At 47.0% G+C, this 26,207-nt stretch overlaps 1 protein-coding gene across 1 annotated transcript in view; it reads right to left on the reverse strand.

The window, feature by feature from the left end:
- Positions 1-26,207, reverse strand: part of Tenm4 (teneurin transmembrane protein 4) — a 561,145-nt gene that overhangs the window by 352,243 nt on the left and 182,695 nt on the right. The window contains 2 exon segments of the mRNA XM_052158525.1: positions 3,244-3,513; positions 6,810-7,097. Of these exon segments, the coding sequence (XP_052014485.1) occupies positions 3,244-3,513; positions 6,810-7,097 (558 nt within the window).

Raw genomic sequence — 26,207 nt, forward strand, 5'->3', positions numbered from 1 at the left:
AGTCAAAGCTTTTCCCAACACGCCGAGAGTTGCCAGCATGTTAGTTGGCTTTTGTTTGTGGAGTGTTTGTCTTCCCATCTGGAGGATGAGGCTGTCATGGCGGTGTTATGGGGACTAGAGGCTATTCCATGTGTGCACTGGGGCCCTTGGTGAGTGTTGATTGCTTTCATTCCTGAGCAGTGGCCTCATTGTGATGGGATGAATAGCTAACACATTCAATACATCTGATCCCTCCTTCCTCTGATGAGATCCAAGCTCTCCTCAGAGAAAATGGAGAGAGCCAGGTCTAGAGGGGTGGGCGGTTGAGTGGCAGAGGGAGAGATGGTGAGAGGTAGGATGGGAAGGCAGGAGATAAGGGGGTTGTGGAGAGAACAGACTCTCTCTGGCCTCCATTCAGCCAGGTACACAGGACTGTGCCCTTCATTTCTCTGATCTACAGTTTCCTCAGCTAGGCAACAGTTCTATGAACCTAATCAATGAATAATAGCAAGTCATCCCGAAGATCACCATCATTATTCAGGCTGGAGTATAAAACAGCCATTAACAGAAACTTCCCAGTGGAGTCAGGGCTCAAGAGAGTATGGAAACCTGTAGGGTGTCCAGGCCTGAAAGAGATGCAGAAATCAGAAGTCTTTTGTTGGAGTCCCCTTCCACTCCTTTGCCTGACCATTTCCTCTGAGTACAGCTAGCTGCCTTAGAGCCCTAAGTAGAGCTTTAAAATCTGAGTGGAGATGGAAAGAGGGGGTGAGGCTTGCTGGGGAACCAGCAACCAACCTCCTGGCCCCACTATCTGCAGACTCACGGCATGTGTCATTATCCCCACAACTGAGGCTTAATTCAGCAGTAACTCAGCTCTCAGCGATAGACAATAATGTGAGTGATGTGCGTCTTATTCTGTCGTGACTTCATAGAAAGTGCTCCTTCAGCACCTTAGCAAGAAGCCCTCAAAAGAACAGACAATCCTAGTATTTTGCTACACAGAAAATTCAACAGAGTAACTAAAGTCAACAGAGTTCAGATTTTAGATTGGTAAAAGGGCCAAGAGTTCTAATTCCATCTAGCATGTGAGCGGGGCAGATTTCTCAGCTTTTGTGCCTACAGTTCCCTGTGTCTGTGCAATGGTTGTAATAAAATCGACTTCAAAGAGTTGAAGAGGCAGTAAATGAGCTCCCGTGCTGAAGTGCTCAGTGGCAGCTTGGGCATTGATAATCAGGAACCGTGATTAACTCTCTCCATCCCTCTTGCTTTCTCTTGTACCTCAGTCCTCAGCATACCACATTAGACCACCAGAATCCCAGGACTCCAGAGCTTGCATGTCATTCAGCTACTACAGAAGGCAGCTATGCAACACTGCCCCTCCCTGAGGAGCTGAGAACAAAGGGTTTGTGGTTAGAGACTATCAAGCGTGCTCCCTGCAGAGGCTGGGAGTGTATCCATCAGCACGCATGTTAATGTTCTAAGGCTCTGAGAAGTCCCGCACAAGAGAAGCCGGCTTACGCTTCTTTACTGTTTCCTCGCTGTGACGTCACAAAACACTTTCCCTTTCCTAATTTAAAAATCAAAACAAAACACAACACCTTCCCTTTTCTAATCTAGGACCTCAGAAAATGAGGGGTACAGACTTCATTTAAACTATAAGTGGGGAGAGTGAGGGCCAGAGCGCCACACGAACGAGGCCATACCCCAGACCAGTGATGGCGTACGTACTTCCTGTTCCTCCAACCAATGCCATACCCCAGACCAGTGATGGCGTACGTACTTCCTGTTCCTCCAACTGATGCCATACCCCAGACCAGTGATGGCGTACGTACTTCCTGTTCCTCCAACCAATGCCATACCCCAGACCAGTGATGGCGTGCATACTTCCTGTTCCTCCAACCAATGCCATACCCCAGACCAGTGATGGCGTACGTACTTCCTGTTCCTCCAACTGATGCCATACCCCAGACCAGTGATGGCGTATGTACTTCCTGTTCCTCCAACTGGACCTCATTTTCCCTGAGTGACCCTGTCCTTTAAACTTGGGCCGTGGCTCTGTGTGCAGTGGAACAGGGCGTCAGGGCTGTTAGCTCAGCCTGGGCCTTGGTGGCAGATGAAAGAGTACAAGTTATCCACTGTGGAAGGGCAGACCCACAGGGGCTGAGGTCACAGGACCCTCCCTGAAGTTGGGGGAGGGCATGACGATGTCAAGTTAGTTCTTAGGCCCTGTCTCTCCTTAATGCCTACAAAGAACTCCGAAGGCCCAGAGGGCAGAATCGACACCTGGAATCCTGCTATAGTTGGCTCTTTAAGGGAATGAAATCCTCTACCAGGTTCTGACTACCCTGGTCAGCTGCCCGGGTCTCCAGTCTGGGTTTTGATCTGCAGCTCAGCTGCAGCTGCCCTCAACCATAACCTAGATGCTGGCTGAGAATCCAGGTTCTTGCATTTAGAGCTGGCGGCCAGTAGGGGGCACTGGCACCTGGCTGGCTCTCCTCATTCTGAGTTTTTTTTTTTTATAAACAACCTTCTGTGTTGCGCTGCCAGTTATAGTAATGAACACACATTCCCAGTTGAGCTTCTCAGAAACAGGTCTCCCCAAGTGGGGTTGTTTTAGGCTCTGCCAGTCTCTCCAAGGCCCCAGCACTGGTCCACAGTGGACCTCTCCACAGGGCTGACCTGGCAGGGTAAACCACAGTGGGCTAACGTGGCACGTTTTTATGCCACACATTTCTAGGACACCTCACACACACAATCATGTAAATTGTTTACTCCTAATTGGAAATCTGAAGCCTACAATTATCTCCCCTACACCCCAAATGTCAAGTTGTTCCCATTTGACAGTCTTGGTCCATAATCCTGAGTAACAGAAGCCAATGAATAGGACAGGAGATTCCCTAGGACTGCCGAGCACCTGGATGCTAGATCCCAAAGCCTGGCCCTCTGGGCTCCACAGGGAGCCAGCTCTACCAGGGAATGGCTAACAACATCCAAAGCCCTTTGCTCCCTCACCTTGTAAGTAATAACCCAGCCCTTTAGCCCTGCCCAGACTGGACTGAAAGTGCAGTGACCCCACTCTGACATGTCACTGATGGGTGGGTATTTCATGTGACACTGCAAAAGGCTCTGACTTTTGCCCACTAAGGGCAAAGCAATTTTTCATCAGCTTCGCCAGAGCTCCCATGATGGAGCAGGGAATCAATATTATAATTAAAACCCTGCCCTGGTAGCCTGGGTCACCAACGGGCCAGGTGAGCCACTCACCGGTTTCTGTGTTCTCATGCTCCGTGTCCGTGAGCGTGAGGTTGGAGTTAGCCCGGCTGGACAGGCAGGAACTGCGCCCTGACCGTGTGCTCCGGCCCCACAGACGCACTGGGTGTTCAGGGGACAGCACAGTGTCTGCTTCCAGGTCTGCGTCAGAGCTGGCCCCCATGGAATAGCCACAGTGTGGGAGGCCGATGTCTGTCCTGTAGAGGGTCCCATGAGGGGGCGTCATCTCTCCCAGTCCCAGTTCACGAAGAGTGAAATTAGTGCCTGAGAGGAAACAAGATAATCAGGGAAGGTGCTGGGGAAGTTTGCCAAACCAGAAGTCCCTTTGCCCTAGGTGCACAGGTGCACTCACTGTGTCTGGGCTGACTGTGTTGACCCCAGCCACTTCCCCTGCCTGTGGAGGTCTTTTCATCCCTCCTTCTCCCGCCCAGTGTTGTGCATAAAAGCTGATTCAAACTGCCTTCCTCTGAGAAAGCGCCCCATTATCTACCTATCCTTATTCATAGCTCACTGTCTCCTGCACCTAGTTAGTTCCCTCTGGGAGATGCCTCGCCCCAGTGCTATTCGATGGTGGAGTTGCCTGCCGCTTCTGCTGAAGGTGGCTTCTACACGGGCTGATAGTATGTCTCCTTTGTCTCTAAGTTTCTGTGTCCCCAGCCAAATGCAGTATCTTCAAGGCACACCGTGTAACATGTCTGTTAAATTGCATGGAACGTTCCTGGTCTTTTCTCGCAGACGGGACTTGTCAACAAGTCCAGAACAGGACAGAATCTCTTGGATGAGCCCTGCTTAGGTTCCTGGAATCACCAGTTCCTTTCTGGCCTGGCCAGGGGAGCCTGGAATGGGAGAGAGTTCAGAAGCTGCTAGCACAGCCATGATCTGAGGTTAAGTCATGAAACCTTTCCAGACTGGTGGATAAAAAAACCACCTGTGTTCAGTGCCAGAGGCCCCTGGTGCCTCCGATCCTCCATCCTGGCTACTGCAGTCACTTCTCTTCTCCATTATCTTCCCTGCATCCAGCTGCCAGACAAGAGTTTCACATCAGCAGGCCCTGTGCCTCAGGGACTTTGGGGCTGTGCTCAGTGGCCAGGCAAATGTTCTGATTGGCTGGCGTGTGGGCCAGACCAGATGTTCATCTGTTGACTCCCACCCCTCTTGTGCCATACTGTACTCAGTTTTCCTTCTTCTTCTTCTTTTTCCTTCTAAGAAAAAAAAAAAAAAACCAAAGTGTACATCGGGGCCCCAGTTCCCCTATCTCCTTCGCAGTTGTCTGCACATTCCAAGTCCTGCCTCCTGTGCCCGTGCACACTCTAGCCCTATTCTGGTCCCCGCCCAGCCCATATCTGTGCTTTACTGGGCTGAGCCTCTCAAGAGAGGCTACTCATGTTATAGAGAATGACTGCTATGCTAGGTGAAAACTTAAATTTATTTGCCGTAAATGGCCAGGCCACACTGATTTCCATATGGCTCGCCCGCCATTCCCTTTTAAGCAGTCGGCATTGGCATCCATAGCAGTGAGCTGAGGTATCCAGAGACAGAAGGAATGCAACGTAAGCCCCAACTCCTAGAGTTCGGGGATCCCGGTGAGGCAACTGGTGAGGTGGGAGACTTTTTTCATGAGTTCTGTTTTATGACCTTTGACCTCTTTCCCCGATGTGTCTAAAGTGTGGGCTGCCATCCTACCTCCTTCAGCACCTCAGATGGCAGTTTGCAAACTGTGCCGCACATGCGTAGGATGATATTTGTTCTCCACAAGAACCCGAGGGGCTCCTCTTCTAAGCCTGGTGAGCTACGCTTGCATCTGAGCCACAGGCTCACTTAGCCCTCTGTCAAGCATAAGCTGAGGAGTTAGAGGAAAGCTTGGGAGGGGACATGCCTCTTCCCTTCCCCTACGGCTCAGAGGTGACAAGGAGCAGTAGGTAGCATTTATAAAGTGTCAGTTACACGCCAGGCTCTGGTGGCACGGATATTGTTTACAGTCCTCGCTAATCCTCGAGAGCACCCTACCATTAGGTGACATTATCCCTCTGCACAGGTGAGGATGCCTAGGGCTGTTACAGCTGTGGAGCCAGAATTCAGATCCAGATCTGTCTGATGCCAGAGCCTGAGCTCTCAGTGACAGCTGGGGAAGGGCCATGGGGCCGCCATTTTTCAAGTCTGAGAGGCAGCCTTGCTAGTGGGACAGCTTTCCTGTGGATCCAGGCCTGTGGGAGGGGGTGGAAATGAGGCCATAGGTTCTCTCTCTCTCTCTCTCTCTCTCTCTCTCTCTCTCTCTGTGTGTGTGTGTGTGTGTGTGTATGTGAGAGAGAGAGCCCAAGTGTGTGCAAGTATGTGTGTGAGCATATATATGTGTGTGTGTGTATGAGTGTATGAGTGTGTGTGTGTGTATGAGTGTGTGTGTGTGCCTGTGTGCTCCTCTCATTTGATCTTGGGTATGTGATTCAATCTGGGATTGTTGTGAGGATTTAACAGCATTGTTAAACCATATTTGAATTACATAGCCTCTGGTGTGGCTGAAGCTGTCTGTGGAGGGGAGCTGCACAGGGCAGAACCCCTGTGGGCTGCTCCCATTGGGAGGGACTAGGTCACCCACCAGGCCTCACAGAGGCCTTGAGGCAAAACAACAGGCGGTAGCACAGCAGGAAGGGCTCTTCCCTATTGGATGCAGCAACAATTTAGCTGGGCTAGGCCATGGATGGTGGTGGGCTGTGGAGAGGTGGGAAAAAAAAATAAGAGACAAAAAATTCTAGGGAGACAAGAGGGAAACTGGGGAAGGCCTCCTAGCGGCACGCTGAGGAGCCAGGAGACAATGCATGGATTCACCCTCAAGCTGCACTGTGGCTTACAAAAGAGAGCGGCCTGGACTGCACCGGCTATGGAGGCCAATTCTCCAGAACATATAACCGTGGCCAGGACTGGCCAATGGCAGAGGGAAAGGAGAAGAAGGTTTGGCTGAAAGGTATTCTGGGAAGGGATAGCTAGACTTTGGTGAGGACAGTAAGAAAGAAATGAGGAAGGAGGCTCTGACAACCAGGATAGCTTCCTGGTTAAATCGCTAAGTGTTAAGTGTTAAGAGTCTAACCTTCGGAACTGCTTTCTCTCAAGGTCACACAGCTTGACACAAGGAAGGTGCTAAGATCTGCTTGTGGAATGAATAAACCCCCAATCTAAGCTGTGCATTTGTTTAGCACTTACTTCTATTATCATGCTTACAACTTAAAGGTGTCATCCCACTGAGGCCTCCCTCACCTGTCACTGTGATAGGGTGACTGCTTGTGACTGTGTAATGCAGGAGCACAAAGTTCAGCAGGAGGGCTTGACTCGAGGCTGCTGCTAAAGCCCAGCCTCCATGCCCTTCTCTAAGCTAGGCAGCTGGGCTAGAACAGGTCTGTCCTCGCAATGAACCCTATCGGGCCCTTACCAGATCCAGGGGCCAAAGCAGTAGGGCCTTGGATTTTTCTAGAGGCGCCTCCTCCCTGGCCAGCTCGCCTGAATTTTCACGCAGGCGCACACCTGTACACATTTGTGTTCTGTCCACGTTTTGGTGTGCACTCACTCACCTGTGCGGCAGAACTCCTCGGCCTCCTGTGGTACCATGTCCTTGACGCGGCTGCCGTAGGCTAGCCGAGCATCTTGGTCGTATGCCTTCAGGGTCTCACTGGAGCTGTAGGACTTCTGTGGGCCCTTGCCCTCCTCGCTGTCGGCTGATGAGCTGGTGTAGCGGCGCTCAGCATCGCGACGCCGGGTCAGCGAGCGATAGGGCTTCCTCTCCTTCACGTCCATGGCCTCTGGCTCACGCTCTTCCACATCCACGAATTGGGCCCTTGCCGCACTCAGGGCCGAGTGGTCTGCAGGGGGGAAAATCAAGGAAAGATTGAGTCCCCAAGTTGGGCGGAGGAGACAGTGCCAGGATCTATCCTGCACTCAACATACTCTTGGGTCAAAGTGACTCGTTAACCAGGCTCCCGAGGTGCCGGCAGGCCCCATCCTAAGCCACAGTCAGCAGCATAGGGTACTGGCATTTGGTGCCTCTCATGAACAATCCTCTTGCTGTTACTGGGCCTGAAGATGCCTCATGTTCTCCCTAGGGCTGGGGATCAATGATGCCCAGAGATCACAGGGTGCTGGTCCTAGTAATAGCTGGAGGTAGGAGCTGCATCTCTGCTATTCCTATCATATCAGCTGAAAGATGGCCAAACTCTGAACTTAAGGGCTCTTCTGGAATCTGAGAAATGATTGACTATAACCATGCCAGGAAGTAAACATTTCTTCAGTTATCTCCCTAGATCACAGTAAGTGTGCAGGCATTATTACTGTATCCAGGAATAATCTCCGTATTGGTTTAAATCGTGGCTGGCTTTACATTGCCACCACAGTGTATCAGGGTTTCCTCCTGTCTATATCCTCACCAGCACTGGTTGTTATCTGTCTTCTCAGTGTCTTGTCCTTCTGCCTACATATTAACACTGCATTGAGTTCAGTCTCAGCTAGGTCAGAAAAGCAGTGGCTTTATTGCTCTAGACTGACAGTCTGAGAGTTTTTCACTTAGCAGCATCTGCATTCTCCTTCTAGAGTCTTTCTTCAGCTCTGGGGCACAAGCACAACCTCTCGCCACTCCTGAAAGGGTTAGGAGCTCTGTCTATGAGGAAAGCGGTATATCATTCAACTGATCAACAAATGAGATGGCTTGTTTTTCCAGAAGCCTCTAACCTCTGCAGTTCTGGCTTTCCCTTGTTCCATTTGTCAGAGCAACACAGATATACAAAACATTCTCGTCTTTGCTGTTTTGCTAAAAAGTAGCTAAATAGGAGCTCTCTCTCTCTCTCTCTCTCTCTCTCTCTCTCTCTCTCTCTCTCTCTCTCTGTGTGTGTGTGTGTGTGTGTGTGTGTTTGTGGAGGTCTGATTTTCTCAGGGCTGGAGTTATAGGTGACTGTGAACCACTCTGAAAAAGGAACAAGGCTTTTTAACTGCTGAGCCCTATCTCCAGCCCCTCAATCTTTTTTAATTTTTAAAGAGAGGCTGATTATAACTCTTTAGATTGATATTATAACCCCAAAATGGTTTTTGACCCACAGCACTGTTTTGGTTTAATTTGGGTGAAGATTTACAGCAGCTACTGCATCTGTCCCTTGCGGCTTTTCCAGCCCCAGAATGATAGAAATGCAGCTGCTATGAATAGCACACAATAAAGATTAGCCATCATGAACAGCCATGGTCAACACACCTCATAATCATACCAAATTAGCACCAGCACTTGCAAATATAATTGTAGTAGAAGCCAATATTAATTGGGTGCTCCCTTTAACTACTATCATAAGTGATAACTATCAGATCTCCTTGCCAATCCTGCCCTGTGGGTCATGGGACTATGCAAATTTCAGTTGTGGAGGGTGACTCTTCTGCCCAAGGTCACACAGCTCTACTAGAGCCCAAGTTATGACCCAGAGAATTAAATTTGGCGCATGGATGTTCGGATCCTTTTGTTTCCTTTGGGCTATGCCAGGTGAATTTTCAAAGCCCAGATCATGCCACTGATCTGCCCGTGCCCCCTTTGCATCCCTGCCTAGCCACTAGGACCAATTCTGGACTTCTTGGCTAAAATAAACTTGTAGATTTGGACCATCTCATTGCATCCCAAGAACCACTTGTACTTCCTTGTGCAATGTGCTCTCTCCCCACCCCATCGGACATGCTAATGTTTCCCTCTTCACACGGGTAACTAGATACTGGTTTTGAGTCTAATTCTCCCTTCGAAGGCTTTCATAGTGTTTACCAATGTTCACTGGATAATAAGTAAACCGAGATTTGGTTGGCACTTATTTCCTTCTTTCTAACACTAACAAGCTTTTGGTGTTTCACTTTAGTTGAATATGTAACAACTAACCTAGCTGAATATAAAAGCTAAATTAGAGGGAATCCTGAAACATGTCCTTTTATGTGTAATAATCAGCCTGTGTTCAAAGTATGTGTCCCTGAACTGATCAGCTGGGTAACTTTAGACAAGTCACTCTACCTGTCTGTGCTTCATTTACCTTAACTGCAAAGCTTTTTCTTAGCCTATTCTGGGGATTAAGTGTGTCAATATATGCCCCTGGCATACAATTAACGCTCAATATATATTAACTATTAATGTCAGAAACCCAGTTTTAAAAGTCATAATTGAGAAGGCTTTAAGTAGATGTCAGTTACAATTGAAAAAGGGACACGTCAAAGAACCATCAGCAACTATGGCTGCAAAACTGGTGGATGTAATATTTCCATCTGTGTCTCTCCTGGCTGAGTCCAACAGCTTCAAGACAAAGACAGTAACTGCATGCAAGTTCCTAAGAACAACTCAGACATCCCCAGGCAGAGCAGGGGCAGGGAGAGCCTCCGAATAACATAGCAATTCAGTAAATATTTACTCTTCTGAACAGATAGGGGGTCAGACAGAGTTCACACTTAAATTGGCATTTTAGCTGAGCGAGAAGGGGATGGGAGAAAAAGGAAGGAGATGGAGAAGAACTCCCTGGAAGTAGGCGGTGACCTAGGGCTCTCGGCAGAAGGATGGGAGCTTTGCTGGGGAAGGTGTTTATTCCCACCAGTGTCTCTGTGATCCATGCGTGGGTGGAGAACAAGCAGGAGGACACACATTGCTTCAACACACCTGGTACTTTCTTACCCATTGCTATGACTTCAATCCGCTTTGCACCCTCTCCCCACTCCTCATGGGCCCCCCTCCCTCACACCACTGTTGTATTGCTGATATCTGGGGAATAATTAGGCTTGATGAGCTGATTAGGTTGGAGACCTCCAGATGAGATTGGCGGCTTTATAAGGAGAGGGAAGAGATGCCTAAGCAAGTTTCTCTCTTGCATTCTAGTGTGCTAGGTGACACCCCATACCACATAGTCCCAAAGCAAGAAGATGTCCCCATCATGCTTCCTGATACTGCATTTCCCAAACTTCAGACCTGAGAAACAAGCAGCAATCAACTTGTGGTTTTCTCTATCAACTGCAGATGACTAAGGAACCCAACAATCAACCTCCGGGTTCTCCACTGCCCATGAAACCCAAGAGGAGAATGTATTCTAGGTCTTTCTCGACCTGCCTCTTTAAACTCTCTTTCCATGTCCTTTTATTGTCCCAGAACAATTCATTTCCCCAGTCTCTTTTCCCTGACATGTGTCTCTATTTCAGTCTCTGTGTCAATTAGCTTTCTTTGTCAACATGAAGGTCAGCTTGGAAGAGTGAACCTTAATTGTGAAAACCTATCAATCAGATTAGTCGGTAGGCAAGCACACAAACATTCCTTATTAATGACAGACTGAAGAGGGCCCAGGACAGCCTGTGGGCTGGCAACCCCAGCTTTTGTAAGAAAGCGAACAAAGCAAACCATGGGGAGCAAGCCAGCATGAAGCATCCCTCTGTGGCCCTGTTTTAGTTCCTGCCTCCAGTTCCTTGCCTTGAGTTCCTGCCATGGTTGTCTTTCATGGAGAATTATAAATTTAAGATAAAAATAAACCCTTTCCTTCCCAAGTTGCTTTTGATCATAGTGTTTATCACAGTAACAGAAGGTCGTCTCTATACAGTTTCCTGCCATTACTCAACTCTCCCAGTCCCTGTCCTGATGCTGAATATTTATTGTTTGTAATGTTCCCCTGTAGGAGGAGCAAAGGCAGATGAGCGGCTGAAGTGTGGCTGCCGAGAGGTCTATGGGTGTTTGCTTTACTTCTTTTATTTTCTGTAGCTCTGTTTTTATACTAATTCCCACCAGGTGGCCTATTTACCTCTGGCACAGGATTTTCCCCTGTGAAGATCCAGAATGGACCCCTCCTGCTCTTTTGAGGTCTTGGGCATCTTTCCTTGGCTGGTTCCTTGAGCCTGCCACACTTCTGTCTCTTCACTAATGACATATGGGGTGAATCTGTTTCCTGTAAGGACCTTGTCACATGCTATGGCTTGACCACTTGATAGCTGATTAACTCTCAGCCATCGTCACCTTCACCACTCCCTTACTAACCACGACTGCCATGTTCTCATTAAACTTTCCCAAGGAGACATGGATAAATGTCTATTTATGCCAGGTAGGGCACCAATGACAAACCCAAAAAGGTATTTCACTCAAGTCTACCTTAGTTGACCAATGAGTTTAATTGGGGTTACTGTCAGGAGCATGAAGAACTTTGAAGTCTCTTAGCAACTATGAACCTGCTTGTATACCCTCAAAGAGGGTCAGGCAGGGACTGCTGTGTTACAGCAACACTAGTGTATTGCCACCTGAGTCCTTGCTGTTCTCAGCATAAATGGCACCAGTCTCCTAAGGGTCTCTTCCAGGTAATCATGGAGTCTCTGATTTCAATAGGTGGAGCAATGCCATGCCCAGAGCACAGAGTTCCAGAATAATTTGCAATCAGCTGGGATAGGGTGAAGGGCTTGATCGGCACATTGTGTTCTCACTCTTTGCATCTCTGTGCATCTCTAGTTCCATTTTATGGAAAGAGTGAGATTTAGAGAAGTTAAATAACCAACCTAAAATGGCAGCTATGTTATCAAGGGTGTCCCGTGCCTTCTCTCCCCTGATTGAATGAGGCAGGAGGAGCTCTGGCTACCTCCTAGTAGTATGACTTTGGGAAGGTTTCTCAAGCCAAGATACTGATTTGTTTCAATGCTTTGACAACTGCAATACTCTGTGCCACTATAAGGGATTAGGAAATTATTATGATTAATATCATAGTTGTCATTGTCCTCATTATCACCATTATCATCACCAACATTTTTTTAAAATTATTTTTTATTCGATATATTGTTATTTACATTTCAAAAGATTTCCCCCTTTCTGGCCCCCCACTCCCCAAAAGTCCCATAAGCCCCCTTCCCTCCCCCTGTTCTCCCACCCACCCCTTCCCACTTCCCTGTTCTGGTTTTGCCCTATACTGCTACACTGAGTCTTTCCAGAACCAGGGGCCACTCCTCCATTCTTCTTGTACCTCATTTGATGTTTGGATAATGTTTTGGGTATTCCAGTTTTCTAGGTTAATATCCACTTATTAGTGAGTGCATACCATGATTGATCTTTTGAGACTGGGTTACCTCACTTAGTAAGATGTTCTCCAGCTCCATCCATTTGCCTAAGAATTTCATGAATTCATTGTTTCTAATGGCTGAATAGTACTCCATTGTGTATATATACCACATTTTTTGCATCCATTCTTCTGTTGAGGGATACCTGGGTTCTTTCCAGCTTCTGGCTATTATAAATAGGGCTGCTATGAACATAGTGGAGCATGTATCCTTATTACATGCTGGGGAATCCTAGCATAATATTCTGTCAGAATTCAAACCATGAGCTAAGTTAAACAGATGGGGGTCTTTAGGGGCACTCTAGTGACAGACAAAGAATTCCCAAGGAATAAAAGGTAGGCTGGCTATTGGCTTCCAGCTAGATGAAGCATCTGCACCTGTGGTGGCAGTCGGGTAGAATACCGGTCCCTGTGCGAGGACACTGATGCTGACATATCTAGGAACCAATCAAGGCCTTGGCACAGGCTTGTTTGCCAGCCCCTCATGAGCACAGCTCTTTGAGATTATTCCCCAGCTGCAGCCCAACCACCACAAAGGTGTAGTGAGAACAGGTCCTTTCCATGAGAACAGTAGTCCAGTCCCTCACTACTTAAGTGTGTTGGTGTCACCAGAGATGATTGAGAGAAAAGCTTTGTAATAGCTTTCTGCCTGGCTAGTGTCAGCAGAAGCCCTGTCAGTGCAAAGGGCATTGATGAGTGAGAAACCATGGATACCTAAGTTGCTGGTTAGACTTTGACTTGGGTATCAGATGTGGTCTTCCAGTGGCAAGAAAAAGGAACTGGGACAGGAGGACAAAATCAATATATATATATTGAGCACAGAGCATGACTTTCCTACTTAGTCCTGTGTTTTTCATCTTGGAGACCAGGCTAAATGGTTCTGGGAGCTGATTCAGTTTACACTGTGGGTAAAGGACAAGGCTAAGACTTGAACCCAAGACCTCCTGATTCAAAAGTTAGCATTTAGTATGTATCATGTGTGTTTGTGGTATACATGCACACATGTGTGCTGCCCTGCCTATAGAGGCCAGAGGAGGACACTGGGTGTGCTGTTTGATCGCTCTCCACTGAGATAGGATCTCTCACTGAGTGTGGAGGTGGGCTGGCAACCAGCAAGCCCAGAGAGACTCATGGTGCTGGGGTTACAGGTTGTTCCTATAGCCATCCCTTCTCTTCTCTTGTATCGGTGCTAGGGATTTGAACTCAAGTCCTTAATTTGTTTAAAGCAAGCACCCTTACCACATTTTATTTCTGCTTTGGTTTGGTGTCATTTTCCTTCACATTGAGCTAGTCTTGGAAGAACTGGAATGTGGAGGCAAGAGACCTACCTAGTGGGGGTGGGGATCAGAATAGCATTTCAGACAGAGAAAGAATGAACAGAAAAATAAGCTGGAGTTGGAGTTTGGTCCCAGAGTCCTTAACTTAGCTTGCGCAGGGCTGTAGGTTAACTCCGCAGTATTGGAAACAAAGCTAAGAGAAGCTATGCATGCAATCAGTTTATGTTGAGCACTGTGGCCCCCACCAGCAATTCCAGTATCTGAGAGGTAGAAGCAGGAAGATCAGGAGAAAAGAGACAGTCAGCTTCAGCTACACAGTGAGTTTAATCACAATCTGGGCTACTTGAGACCCCTCATAAAACAAACAAAACAAGTAAATAAGCAAACAAACAAAAAACCTGTTCACTAAATGTTTGTGTTCTGGTTACCCTGTGCATAGTATTCCCAGTTCCCATGGCAACAGTGCAAGCTAGGTGCTATTCTCTTATTTTATGTTTTCTCTATTCTTGTTTTAGCAATGAGGTCACAAAAGTTCAAGGGGGTGAAGCGAATTACTCTAAATCACATGGTTCCCTCATGTCTGGTTCTATATTTGAAACAGAATAAAATGTTTAAAAACCAAGAAAAACATTGAATACTTAGTGACCCACAGGCTGGGTCACTATGTAAAAAAATCACTAAATCCCATTCTTAGTTCAGTGCTGCAGAGGAACCAAGCTGGCATCACAGGAGTCTCTTTCTACCTCCCTTAGCATATCTTCCCTCTTCACCTAGCTCCGAATACCTATCTCAAGCTATGTTTGAGATATCAGAGGCCAAGATCACAGCTTAGCTGTGACTCAGAGGAGCCTCTATTCAAGAAGCAAGTCAATAGGGAGAAAGGCAGGGAGGAGCGTAACAGGGCCATCAGGCCAGGCTGAGAGAGGCCAGCAGTAAAAGAGGATCAGATTCCTTCACTAGAGACTGTGGTATCTAAACTGAGGACACAAAAGGTTGGGTAAAAGGTAGGCAGGAGAGGGTTTGAGGTAAGGAGAGAAAAGAGGCATAGATGCAGGACCTCCAAACTGCTCTGATACACAGTGGAAATGTACTGATGCTGCAATTCAAGGCCCACATACAGTGTGAGTGTCTCATGTGTATGTGTGTGCCATGGCGTGCATGTGTGGAGGACGGAAGTACCTGTGGATTATCTTCTGTCACTCCCACCTTGGAGTTGAGTTGAAAGTTTGATATTTTTCAAGTCCATTCTACTTGCATAGAATTATAATGGATTGCCAGCTGACATTAGAATGCACTGTTGAGGTTCACAGCATGAATGAATGACCCTGAGCAGAAAAAAGCCAGATTATTCCTGGGGTTCAGACCATGGGGAGGGAAGAGGCAGGAGATGAAGCTTGAGGTGTGGAGCCATCCACTTGCCTAGAAGTACGTTTCCATAATATCAGTAAGAAGCAGGGTGCCTGTGTCAGGGGATGCTGGTCAAAGACAAGGAAAGTCCCTAGGGAGGGCACTCTCAGCTGGGTCCACAGACCCTCATGCCCAGGGCAGCTGGGTAGGGTTGAAACTGGGGCTGGGGCTTATGCAGGGTAGGAAGAATGACCTGGGGCTGGAGCTGATACAGAAAGGGAGATCTCAGAAACAAAGCTTCCGTGTCTGGGGAGAACCCCACATCTGGACCTTTCTCCAGTTGTATTTACACAGAGTCGGGCCATGGAACATCTGTGGGGTAGATATCCACAGACAATGGGGCCTGGACTGCTAATACACCGTTCCCCTGCCAAGGCCCACAGGGAAAAGGGCTGTTATCACCTGCTTACCCAAAACCAGTCAGGAAATTGACTGAATTCCTGCTGGGCTAAAATTTTATCAGTTTTGCCTAACATAAGCAGAGGGTGGTATTTTTAGTTCTGCGTATGTCAGAAAGGCCCATAAACATTTCGGAGCTAACATGTGTTCTGCAGAATGAAAGTCCTGGGGAGTAGCTTGGCATGTAGAAAAGCATAAATCTTATTTTCCTTAGTCCTTTAAAGCTTGCTCTTAGAATCCTTTGTTTTCAGCTGGGAGAGGGGAAGACCTGGCCCTTATCTGAGTGCCAGAATCTGTGCTGGAGTCTGCAAACCAGGGAGGAAGGCATCATTACCTCCATGTTATGGATTTGGGAAAGGCTTAGAGGGTCAGAGAAATACAAGTTCATGAGACACCAGGACATGAATCCCAGACCCTGGCTTCCACATTTATGCTCTGTGACACCCGGAATACATCTCTCTAGCCCTGTCACTATGGGAAACCCCTTACCTCTTAAGCAGAAGCACAGCGATATTAAGAGTGGTACCTAAGGCAAGGTGTTCATGTGTAGTCCCTCATTTAAACCTTACCATGCCCGACCTACCCTTTCCAGAGGTGCACCCAGGATTAGGTAGGTTAGATCATTGCTTAGAGGATCACTTTAGGAGGAAAGTACAGGCAGGAGTCACATCTCGGCTGTCCTACCCTGAGGCACAAGCTTTTCTGCAACCTATACTGTTTCCCACCTGACTGTCCCTATTCTAATTGTACCAGTGTTCTATTAGTTCATTCTTTAATAGCATCAGTTCTTCCAGGGGCCCCACTTAGCCACCAGTCTGGGCTGCGTTAGGTAAAAGGATTCCATGGAGTTTCTTGGTAGCCTGACACTGGACAGAAAACTGGGCCAGAGAGAGGGCTTTCCTGGGAGTGCACTGGATGGAGTGTGGCCCTGTGCCCAGCCTTGCTGTGGGGACATCTCTAATCAGTGGTTGGCAGGCAGGTGACAGATGGTGCCACCGTTTGCAGGAGCTATCTTGCCTTCTGTTGGAAGTTTGTCAGAGGCCAGGTACCAAAGGGCAGAAACTCTGATCCTGAGCCAGAGGCTTTCCCTTCAAAGGGCTGGGAATGCTCAGGACTCGGGGACACAGCAGGACCTCAGTCAGCAGGAGCTTCTATGATGCTGCTTCTTGTACTGTCTACATTCCTGCTATGTCCATTTTTTTGCTCCCACAGCAAAGTACCTTTCACAAATAATGTCATCTCAGAGTTCAGATAGAAGGCAGCACTCATATTGAGTGCTTGATATCCCTTGGTCCCAATTCTACTATGTGATCATCACATGACCTCAACTCTGGAGACTTGACCATCTCTAGGAACAGTTTTGCCTGTCATATTTCGCTTCCTGTAATGGAGTCAAAATTTGCCTTCCCTCTATAGGCCTTAGCTTTCTATCCCCTGGGATTCTAGGAAATCTGTCTAGTACTTTATTCCACAGAATAATCCTTCCAGACTGAAAACAGGGACAATCTGTGTCCTTGCATCCTCTGTCAGAGGGAGCATGTCTCCAGTGATCTTCAAGTCCTTGCCTTCTTTGTAATTTCCCCCAAGATTTGTCTGCACCCTCTCTCCTCTCCAGCCCAATCCTGGGTTGTAGTCTAAGGCACTGGGTTGATTTTGGTTTCCAAGGAGTCACAAAGTAGTCAACGGGTCAAACACATCTACCCTTGTTTCCACCACAGAGGATGCAAAGGGATAATTGACACAGATACCTACCAGCAGAGGTGAGATACCAACTCTAGGCCTCTGCTGCCTGGGGAGACAGATGGTACCTGAACTGAGCCACCAGGCTGAGTCTGCAGTTACCCAGTGGACCAGAGAGGAAGGTGTACTTTACTGTTCCTTGGCTCTCCCATTGTGTTACAGCCACTGGAGCCCTTATAGAGTGATATCCTCTCTCCTATCTGCCCACTGCACACCTCTCCATCTTCCCCCAGGAAGCTGGTCCTATTGGATTTGCAGAGCCAGATCCGCCCTGGCCTATGGGGTTATCTTCCAGGTTTCCAGAGCCTAAAGGAAGGGAAAAGGTATCTCCAGTTCATTGCATAGCTACCTGGGATATTGCCTACTTCTTTCAAAGTTCAGCCCACAGTCTAGTACCCCTGTTCTTTCTCCCAGGAAACTCTGGCAAGAGTCAAGGCTACAACTTGGTTTATTTTGGTGCCACTAATCACAGAGCTGTTTTCCCCTGACTTTCAGTGGGCTTGGCCTAGACCTGCACTATGAAATATTCAAAGTAGAGTAGAGATGCTGATTAATTGAACTTCCCCTACTGTGGCCACGTCTTAGCCTGCAATTACCTGGGGTTCCCACCAGGCCTCCTCTTCAACAAGTGAGGAGGAGGAATCTGAGGGAAACCAGACTCTGTACAGCAGGCAGCAGTTTGAGGCTTCTGGAACTAGCAAGACTTTCATGGAAAATGAAATTTACTTTTTTTTACATTTTTTTTTTTTTAAATTTTGAAAGAGTCAGGCTACATAGCCCAAGCCACACTTGAGCCTGCAGTCCCCTGCCTCAGGCTTCTGTATGCTGGCATTGGAGGCATGATCTAGCTCACTCATTGACTCCACAGTTTAGCATGGAGGAGGATTCTTCAGCCTGAAGAGAGTTTGGGTTTGGGGAGCGGGGGAATTCCTCACCTGTGAAAGGAACTGCTGTCCCTCTCCCTTTTGTCTTCTATGTCACACCCTGGAACCTAATCCCAGGTAGCTATGCAATGAATTGGAGATACCCTTTCCCATCCTTTAGGCTCCAGTTCACAAACTGTTCCATTAATCCTAAAGGGACCAGTCTCTTGATGGTAACAGCAGGACCCTATTTGGATCTTAGATACCCTGAGATGTCCTTCTCAGAGCCATGAGCATTTCAGCTCTCCCCCCACCCCCAGGTCAGAATATCTCAGTGGCAACAAACTATGGAAGCAGCTCCAATCTCAACTTCTTGTGGAACAATTATAGTTAGTGTCTCTCCAACTCTGTTTCCTCATCTGTAAAACTACCCCACCCCACATCTTCCCATTCCTATCTTCTTAGGAAAAGACATCAGAGGCCTAAGTGACATAAGTCTGAAAGTTTTTTTTACATAGAGTATAGCCCACAGTGGTGGGCTGTGTCCTTTCTTCAGAGGGCAAAAAGCAACTCATATCAAGAATACTTGTAAGTTTAAAAAGAGGCACAGTAGGATACAGTTCCTCCCGTGACCCAGTGGTGTCATGTGGTCATAGATAAGCATTATTTCATCTGAGACTCAGACCTGTCTTTTGTGCCACAGCAGCAGGGGTCCTGTGTTTAGGTTAGTAATGTGGAAGATGGAAGTGCTTTGTGTGCATGAGAACTTTTTGGCTAATGAAGCCCCAGGGCAGGACACCTGCCATCCATGTCCTGGGCATGCCTGCTGCCAGTGATATTACAGGGTTAGAAAGGATAGAAATTAAGACACCATAGCCAGTCCTTCCAATGGGTCAAAGCTGTGTGTGTGGGGTTGGTGGTCACCCAGGAAACTTTCTCTTGGAAAGTGGGGTGTGTGTATGTACCTACAGTCTTTGAGCCTCTGCAGCACTTGGTTAGAAAGAGAAGGTTCTAGCATGATCCATTCACATTTATCTGTTGAGTCTTGAGGGTAGAATTGGCTCAAGGCCCCAAAATGCTGCCCAATGGCTACAAGATGATGGGCTCAGAACCTTCATGGACTGACCAATAATCAGAGTGCAGAAGGGGCAGAAACTTCTGTTTTTATCTGCTTACATTCTCTCCACAGTCCCCAAGAATTACATGCTCTTACCTTTTTTTTTTTTTTTTTTTTTTATTTTATGACTGGGTCCCACTATGATGGTGTTGCAAGGCCCACAAACAGCCTTCTATCCCTCATCTGGACTCATAGTTCATTAGAGCAGGTAACATGTCCTTGAATAAATCTCTGAATGTCTCTGCCTCAACTTCTCCATCTGTGAGAAAGAGCTCCCAAACCTGAACCTGCTCTCTTGGTGGGTACCACATCTTGATGCCAGGGGCAGTCTAGAAGCAAAGAAAGTGTCTGCTACATTGAACAGAGTGGAGAAAAGTACACAGTGTTCCAGAAATTCCTCTGATGTGTGGACTCCACCCCAAGCTGCAGATCCCTCTATTTATATCTTTGCTTGGTGACAGCCCACAGCAGCCTAAATACTCCTGGTGACAAACCGCTCAACAGCACTCAAGACATACCCTCCTTGTATCCTACTCAGATGGCTGGAGCCCTAGCACCTACCTGCCTATCCATTTCCCAGTGTGCCTTCCAAACCCCATGTTCTCTTTAGAACACATCCTTAGAGCCTACACAAGTTCTGAGATTTGTATATAGGTACCAACAGCCTGTGATTCCCAAGAACTAAGGGGGACCTTGTGTTATAGTGAGGGAGACTGAGGCTCAGCTATATTTCAGAAGTGAAGGGACAGGGGCTGTTTCTTCCTGGGTCCTTCTACAGCCTCCATCTTCTTGCGTACTGAATAAGGAGATGAGAATTATATCTGGGCCTGACGACTTCCCTGGCTTTCCATAACACACAGAGAGATACATTCAGACACATAGACACACACACACACACACACACACACACACACGTATACACACACAAGGACACACAGACACACATATACACACACAAGGACACACAGACACACATATACACACACAAGGACACACAGACACACATATACACACACAAGGACACACAGACACACATATACACACACAAGGACACACAGACACATATACACACACAAGGACACACAGACACACATATACACACACAAAGACACACAGACACACATATACACACACAAGGACACACAGACACACATATACACACATAAGGACACACAGACACACATCACACACAAGGACACACAGACACACATATACACACACAAGGACACACAGACACACATGAGAGAGAGAGAAAGAGAGAGAGAGAGAGAGAGAGAGAGAGAGAGAGAGAGAGAGAGAGAGAGCTGTCAAGCACCAGGATTTCTGTATGGTACATGGATTAAAATCCCTTGGGTACTCCTAACACAGGAGGTTGGTTAGTAAAGGTATCCCAGAAAGGGATGTCACATAGAAAGAATGCAAGGCAGACAGAAGTGGCTTTGGCAGAATTTCACTTGCATATCCAGGCACTCAAGTCTGGAAGTGGTGGAGAAAAGTCCTTTAATGATGGGAAAACCCTAAGTGCCCGAAGCTGCCTCCATTTCCAGTCATTAGGGCAGATATTAGGTCCCCCTTGCCAGCAACTGGGTGGCCAGGCAACTTTCATTTCAATAATTAGCCGTTGTAAGTCTCACAGAACTGGAGACGGATAAAGGCAGGCCCAGTCTCTCACGAAGCTAATTGTGCCCAGAGTCATACACGCCTAATCAAGCCTTGTGCTGCTTCCAGCCTTTCATCCAAAGCCTCAAAAGATTCACCATCAGTAATTAAGTCTCCTAAGTGCCTTAAAGAAAGGAATTCTCCAGGGCAGTGAGAGTGGAGAAAGGACTGCTAGGGTGGAGATGGAGCAGGCAGACGTGGTGCCAGCTCCTAGAACAGGGGCCAGGGAGCCAGGGATAGGCCTTGATCCTTGAGAATGGTTCTCAGTGGCTACTCACCCCTGTGCTTTCTGCCCCAGTGGAGTAAGTGGTGAATTCTGCTGGGCCTGGCTGAGCCATGGGTTACTATATCTGTTAAAAATTCCAGTTCTAGTAAGGATGACAAAAAACAAAAACAAAAACAAAAAACAAAAAACAATCGCAGATCCTCAGACTTAGAAGGGAATGTAAAATCTTCTGAAGCTTGGATGGCTTCCGTGGGTCTCCACAGACCCCACCAGCCCTTGATGGACCCCTGACGACAGGGCGCTCACGCCTGTCACATTTCATCTTATAGACTTGGCTTTGCATGGCCCATTCTGCTAGTGAGTTAGCATTTGTTTTCCTTAAAAGAGATTTCCTGCCTGCCCTAGCCCTGCTTGAGAAAGCCCAGAAAACAAGAAAATCCTCCTCCCTGGGTAGGACCTCTCTTCCCCAGGCTCTAGGAAACAGTAGATCATAGTGAATGAAAATCCAGGCTTTTAGCAAAAGCACCATTCAAACAAAAAAACAATTGATAAATTGTACTTCTCTGAAGTTCCCATGTTTTGTGAAAGTCTGTCCAGAGGATAAGGAGATAAGCTACAAAGTGGGAGAAAATGTGTGTAAACCACTAACAAAGCCTAGTATGTAAACCCCCATCAGCAACCCAAAACTCAATAGCGAGCTAAACACACACTCCAAAGATATGAGTAAGTATTTTACCAAAGAGCCTGTACAGATGGCAAAGGAGCCCAGGGAAAGATGTTCAACATTGTTAGCCACACAGGAGATGGGAATTAAAATCACAATGAACTATCACCTTCTATGCACCAGCAGGGATAAAATGAAAAATAGCAACAACTCTCAATGCTGATAAGGATGCAGAGAAACTGGATCACCCGTGCGTTGCTGGTAGGGATGAGAAATGGTGCAGTCCCTCTGGAAAATAATTTGGCACATTGCTTAGAAAACGGAGCATGCAATTACTGTACATACTAGCAATTGTACTCTTGGGTGTTTAGCCCTCAAAAATGGAAACTTATGTGCACACAAAAACCTGCACAATGACATGCACTGAAGAGTTCCTCTTAATAGCCAACAGCTGGAAACAGGCCAGATGTCCTTTGACAGAGGATTGGTTATATCAAGGTAGAAGGCCATGGCTTATTACTTAATGATAAAAAAGGAACTAAGTAATGACATTGAAGGATCTCCAGGGACTGATACCGGGTGAAAAGAGAAAAATCAGGCAAGAAGGTTGAACACTTCCAAAATGTTTTGGGAATCCCAACACTTCAGAATGATGGAACAGAGAGGAATAGTGTCCTGTATGGTGGCAACGGGCACTGTGAGAGAAACCCTGTGAGGAAGGACGGCATACCACCGTTTGGCTGAATATGCTGTCAGGTTTCATAGAGCTAACAAAGGGCTCTCAAGTAAAATACAAAATCCAAGTACGATGAATGGAGTAAGATGACGTCCCAATGCCAAGATCCCAGCAGTGATATGTGCTTTCTTGTTACTGATTCTCAAAGTGCTATGACTAGGGGAAACCATCGAAAGGATGCACAGAATATTTCTGCATTATTTCTGTATGTGAACTACAATTATCTCAATAAAATATTTTAAATGAATGTTTTGAGTCAATGAATTTTGAGTAAGCTGCATGTAGATTTGAATGTTGGATCTATTTATGTTCTCCTATGCTCCTTTGGACAAATAAAGTACCTAAGCCTGAGCCTCAGTTTTCCCATCTGTAAAATGAAGATAGTGCCTGTCATTATGCAGGGCTGTCCTCAGGTTTAAATGATGTAATTCATGGAAATACTTCTCTCTGAGCCCGCCACAGAGTAAGGGCTCAGATGGCAACAGGTATATATCTAACATCTTCATCCACCAAATATTTCTGTGCCTTTGTCTGATTCAGCTATCACCGACACTGCCTCTTTTCTGCCCGTCTTCCTCTGAAGAAAAGATTTTTTTGTGGTTAATATTACTCTTTGGAGATCAGATGACACAAAGTACATTCAGGGAGAAATGGCTATAGACTCCATGTCACCCTTCTAATGCCAGGATTGATGATGGCAGAGTCTGATGCACTCTCATTACCACAGACAATTCTGGTACTATGATTTCTAGCCACGATGACACACTTTACATGCCATTTATTTTCTATGCAATGTCTTTTTCCCTAAGAAGGAAGCAAGTAGCTCAGCTTCATATTTATCTAACCCTGGGTGTCAACATTAACACAAGCAACACAGGCTCGGCAACACAGATTTCTTTCTAAATCTCCAAGACATGTTGTTAGACAGCTATAACAACTTCTAAGGAATCACACCTCCATGTATTCAAACCCTGTGTACCTACACCCTGCCTCTAGGGCTGGCCATGTGCCTTGCATCTTATAGGGCAAAAGAATAATAGCGAATTCAAAGCAGAGGCAGGGAAGAACCTTGAGTATGAGAACGTGCCTTTTCTGGCTTCTTTTGGACAATTAGCATCATACAAAGAGCTTAGGATCTTGGCTGAGCAACAAGCTCTTCCTGGATTATAGCCACATGTGGGAGCCCATGCTTGAGCTGACCCACCCAGATCTACCCAGGCAGGATTACTGATCTGCAGAAATAAGAACCACTCAATGACCAGTGTACGCCACTAGATTTGGCGGTGCCATAGTACACAATACAAACAAATTTCTATAAGTATTACTATAATTCCCATTATAGATGTAGAGACTCAGGTGATTCAAGTTAAAGGCAGCATTGTAAAACTTGTACATTTCTCCCTCATTTTTGTGCAATTCAATCTACCACCAATCACCTTGGACCTTTTTTATTTTCTTTTTATTAACTTACTGGTTATACTGGTTTTATTAACTTACTGGTTATACTGCTACTATGTTTATATTTAGGTAACTGCTTAAGCATATACTCTAAACTGTGTGCTCCCAAAGTCCTCAAACAGTAGTCACTTAATAGATACTGATTACTGGATAAACAGGCAGTATGTCCGAGTAGCTGAGCTGTCTCAGATAGAAGATCTGCACTGAGATAGGAGAAGGACTTCGTTGCCAAGTTACATAGCTAGCAGGGCCTGGGCTCCAACCAAGCTCTCTGTTCTTCTGGCCCAGAGTGCAAAGGTCTGCCCTTAAATTTCCCATGCATCCTGAGGGCGAGACAGTTGAGGAAATGAGTAACTACCCCACAGTTAGGAGGGAACGTTGCTGGATGAATTCCATATGTTTAAGGAATGCCAATCGCTGTGCTAAGAGGATTCTGATCAAAACAAGTTCCCAGCTGGAGCAAAAGCATACCAGCATGAACCCCACTGCTTGGGATCGGAAACACTTTGTGGATGAGGTCCTGCATGAACTTGTATCATCCAGCCCCATGCAGACCCAGGAACATGGCTCTCATCCTGCAGACTCAAGAACACAGCACAGCCCCAACTCTCCTCAGCCCCAGGTCAGGCTGCATGTGGGACCAGTGTCAGACGCCTGCTTCCTTTATCCCGCCCTCCCCTCTGCTTACTATAGAGAATTGGTCATCTTCAAGCGCCCTTAACCAATCTTCCACAAGAAGCCCTATTGTAGCTACAATGGTGTTTACCTTTACAGCAGCCTCAGACACCAAGACAGAGCCAGATTCCTCCGTTGCTTCTGTGGCCTCCTGTGGACTGCCTCGTGGGTGGCTACGGTGTCTCTCTGCTTTTCAGGAGGGTCCTGAGCCTGTGGGGAAGCCCTGGCCCTTGCCCCGTCTCCCAGTGTCTAATGTTACACTTGGGTCATGGCAGCCGGCTTCCTGGGGACTTTGTTCTCTTGATCATAGACCTAAATTTGTTTTCATTAAGAAATGCTGCCTGTCACTCCATCAATTCTGCCCTTTTGGGTTGTTAACCTCAATTAACAGTGCCAGTCTTGGAGGCCACTCTGCAGGAGAGGAAGAGGAGGGGCGCTCGGCCTTAGCAGGCTGGGTTACAGGGCCAGGCCTGATTTCGCTGAGGCAGCAGAAACTCCCATTTGTCGGGTAGTGTTCTTAACAGACCACCCATCCTCACCTCAAGCTTCAATACTGTGTCTACCTTACAGAAGGGCAGGAAAGAGAGAGAGAGAGAGAGAGAGAGAGAGAGAGAGAGAGAGAGAGAGAGAGCCTTCCATGGTCAGGGTTCCTATGGGTATTCTACTGTACCCCATGATATCCCATGATACTCCTCTAACCTCCCCACCTTTTTGCCTTCTCTTCAAGTGGAAATGCTAATTTTTCCTTCATGGTAGGGATGCAGGGGAGGGCCTAGTGATTTAATATTGAAAAGCACTTAGAGCAGGTTGCAGCTGATTCTTGACAGGGTTTCTCTCTGTCTCTCTTTCTCTCCCTCTCCCTCTCTCTCCCTCTGTCTGTCACTGTCTCTGTCTCTCTCTCTCACTGTATGTGTATGTCTCTGTGTGTTTGTGTATGTATGTGTGTATATGTGGGGAAGTATACATATGTGTGTGGATGTGACATCATTCTTCAGGAACTGTCCACCTCAGTATTTGAAGCAGGCTCTCTCACAGGCGTGAATCTTGAAGAGTTGGCCAGCAGGAGAGCCCTAAGGACTCTAAGCCTCTTTGCTGCCCCAGCACTGGGATCGGCAGGAAATGCTACTATTTTTATAATTACTTTTAATGTAGGTTCCAGGGATCAAACGCAAGCCCGTGGTTAGAAAGCAAACACCTTACAGGCTGAGCAGTCTCTGCAGCCCTGCCTTTGGTTGGTTCTCATCTTCATTGCAAAGCTCTTGCTGTACCTTGTATTCATTTCTGGCTTTCTCCAGCCCATTTGCCGTTGTGGTAAGACACAAAATAACTCTGCTTAACAGGGCTTATTCATTTAGTCACAGAATAAATATTTATTGATAACCTACAAAATTCCCTGGTCAGTGATGAAACACAACATGCCCGGGATCTAGACAATGAATTAGAACAGGCAGGATGAGTCTCAGTCTTGAACTTGCTAGGCATGGCCCATGGCAAATCGTCCTAGACTTTGCCTTCCTCCTCTGTCAAGGGTTGTTAATATTCCTTGTGTCCTTCTCCTGATGACCTGGGCCATTGTCTGCCTGGGCCCTGCAGAGGCACACTGGGATGCCACCTTCCCAACAGAGCCTCAGTTTCCTCCAGCTCAGGTCCACAAGGAGGAGAGCAAGCCCTGAAA

Source organism: Apodemus sylvaticus, chromosome 1 (assembly GCF_947179515.1).
Source record: "Apodemus sylvaticus chromosome 1, mApoSyl1.1, whole genome shotgun sequence".
In the NCBI taxonomy this organism is placed as follows: Eukaryota; Metazoa; Chordata; class Mammalia; order Rodentia; family Muridae; genus Apodemus; species Apodemus sylvaticus.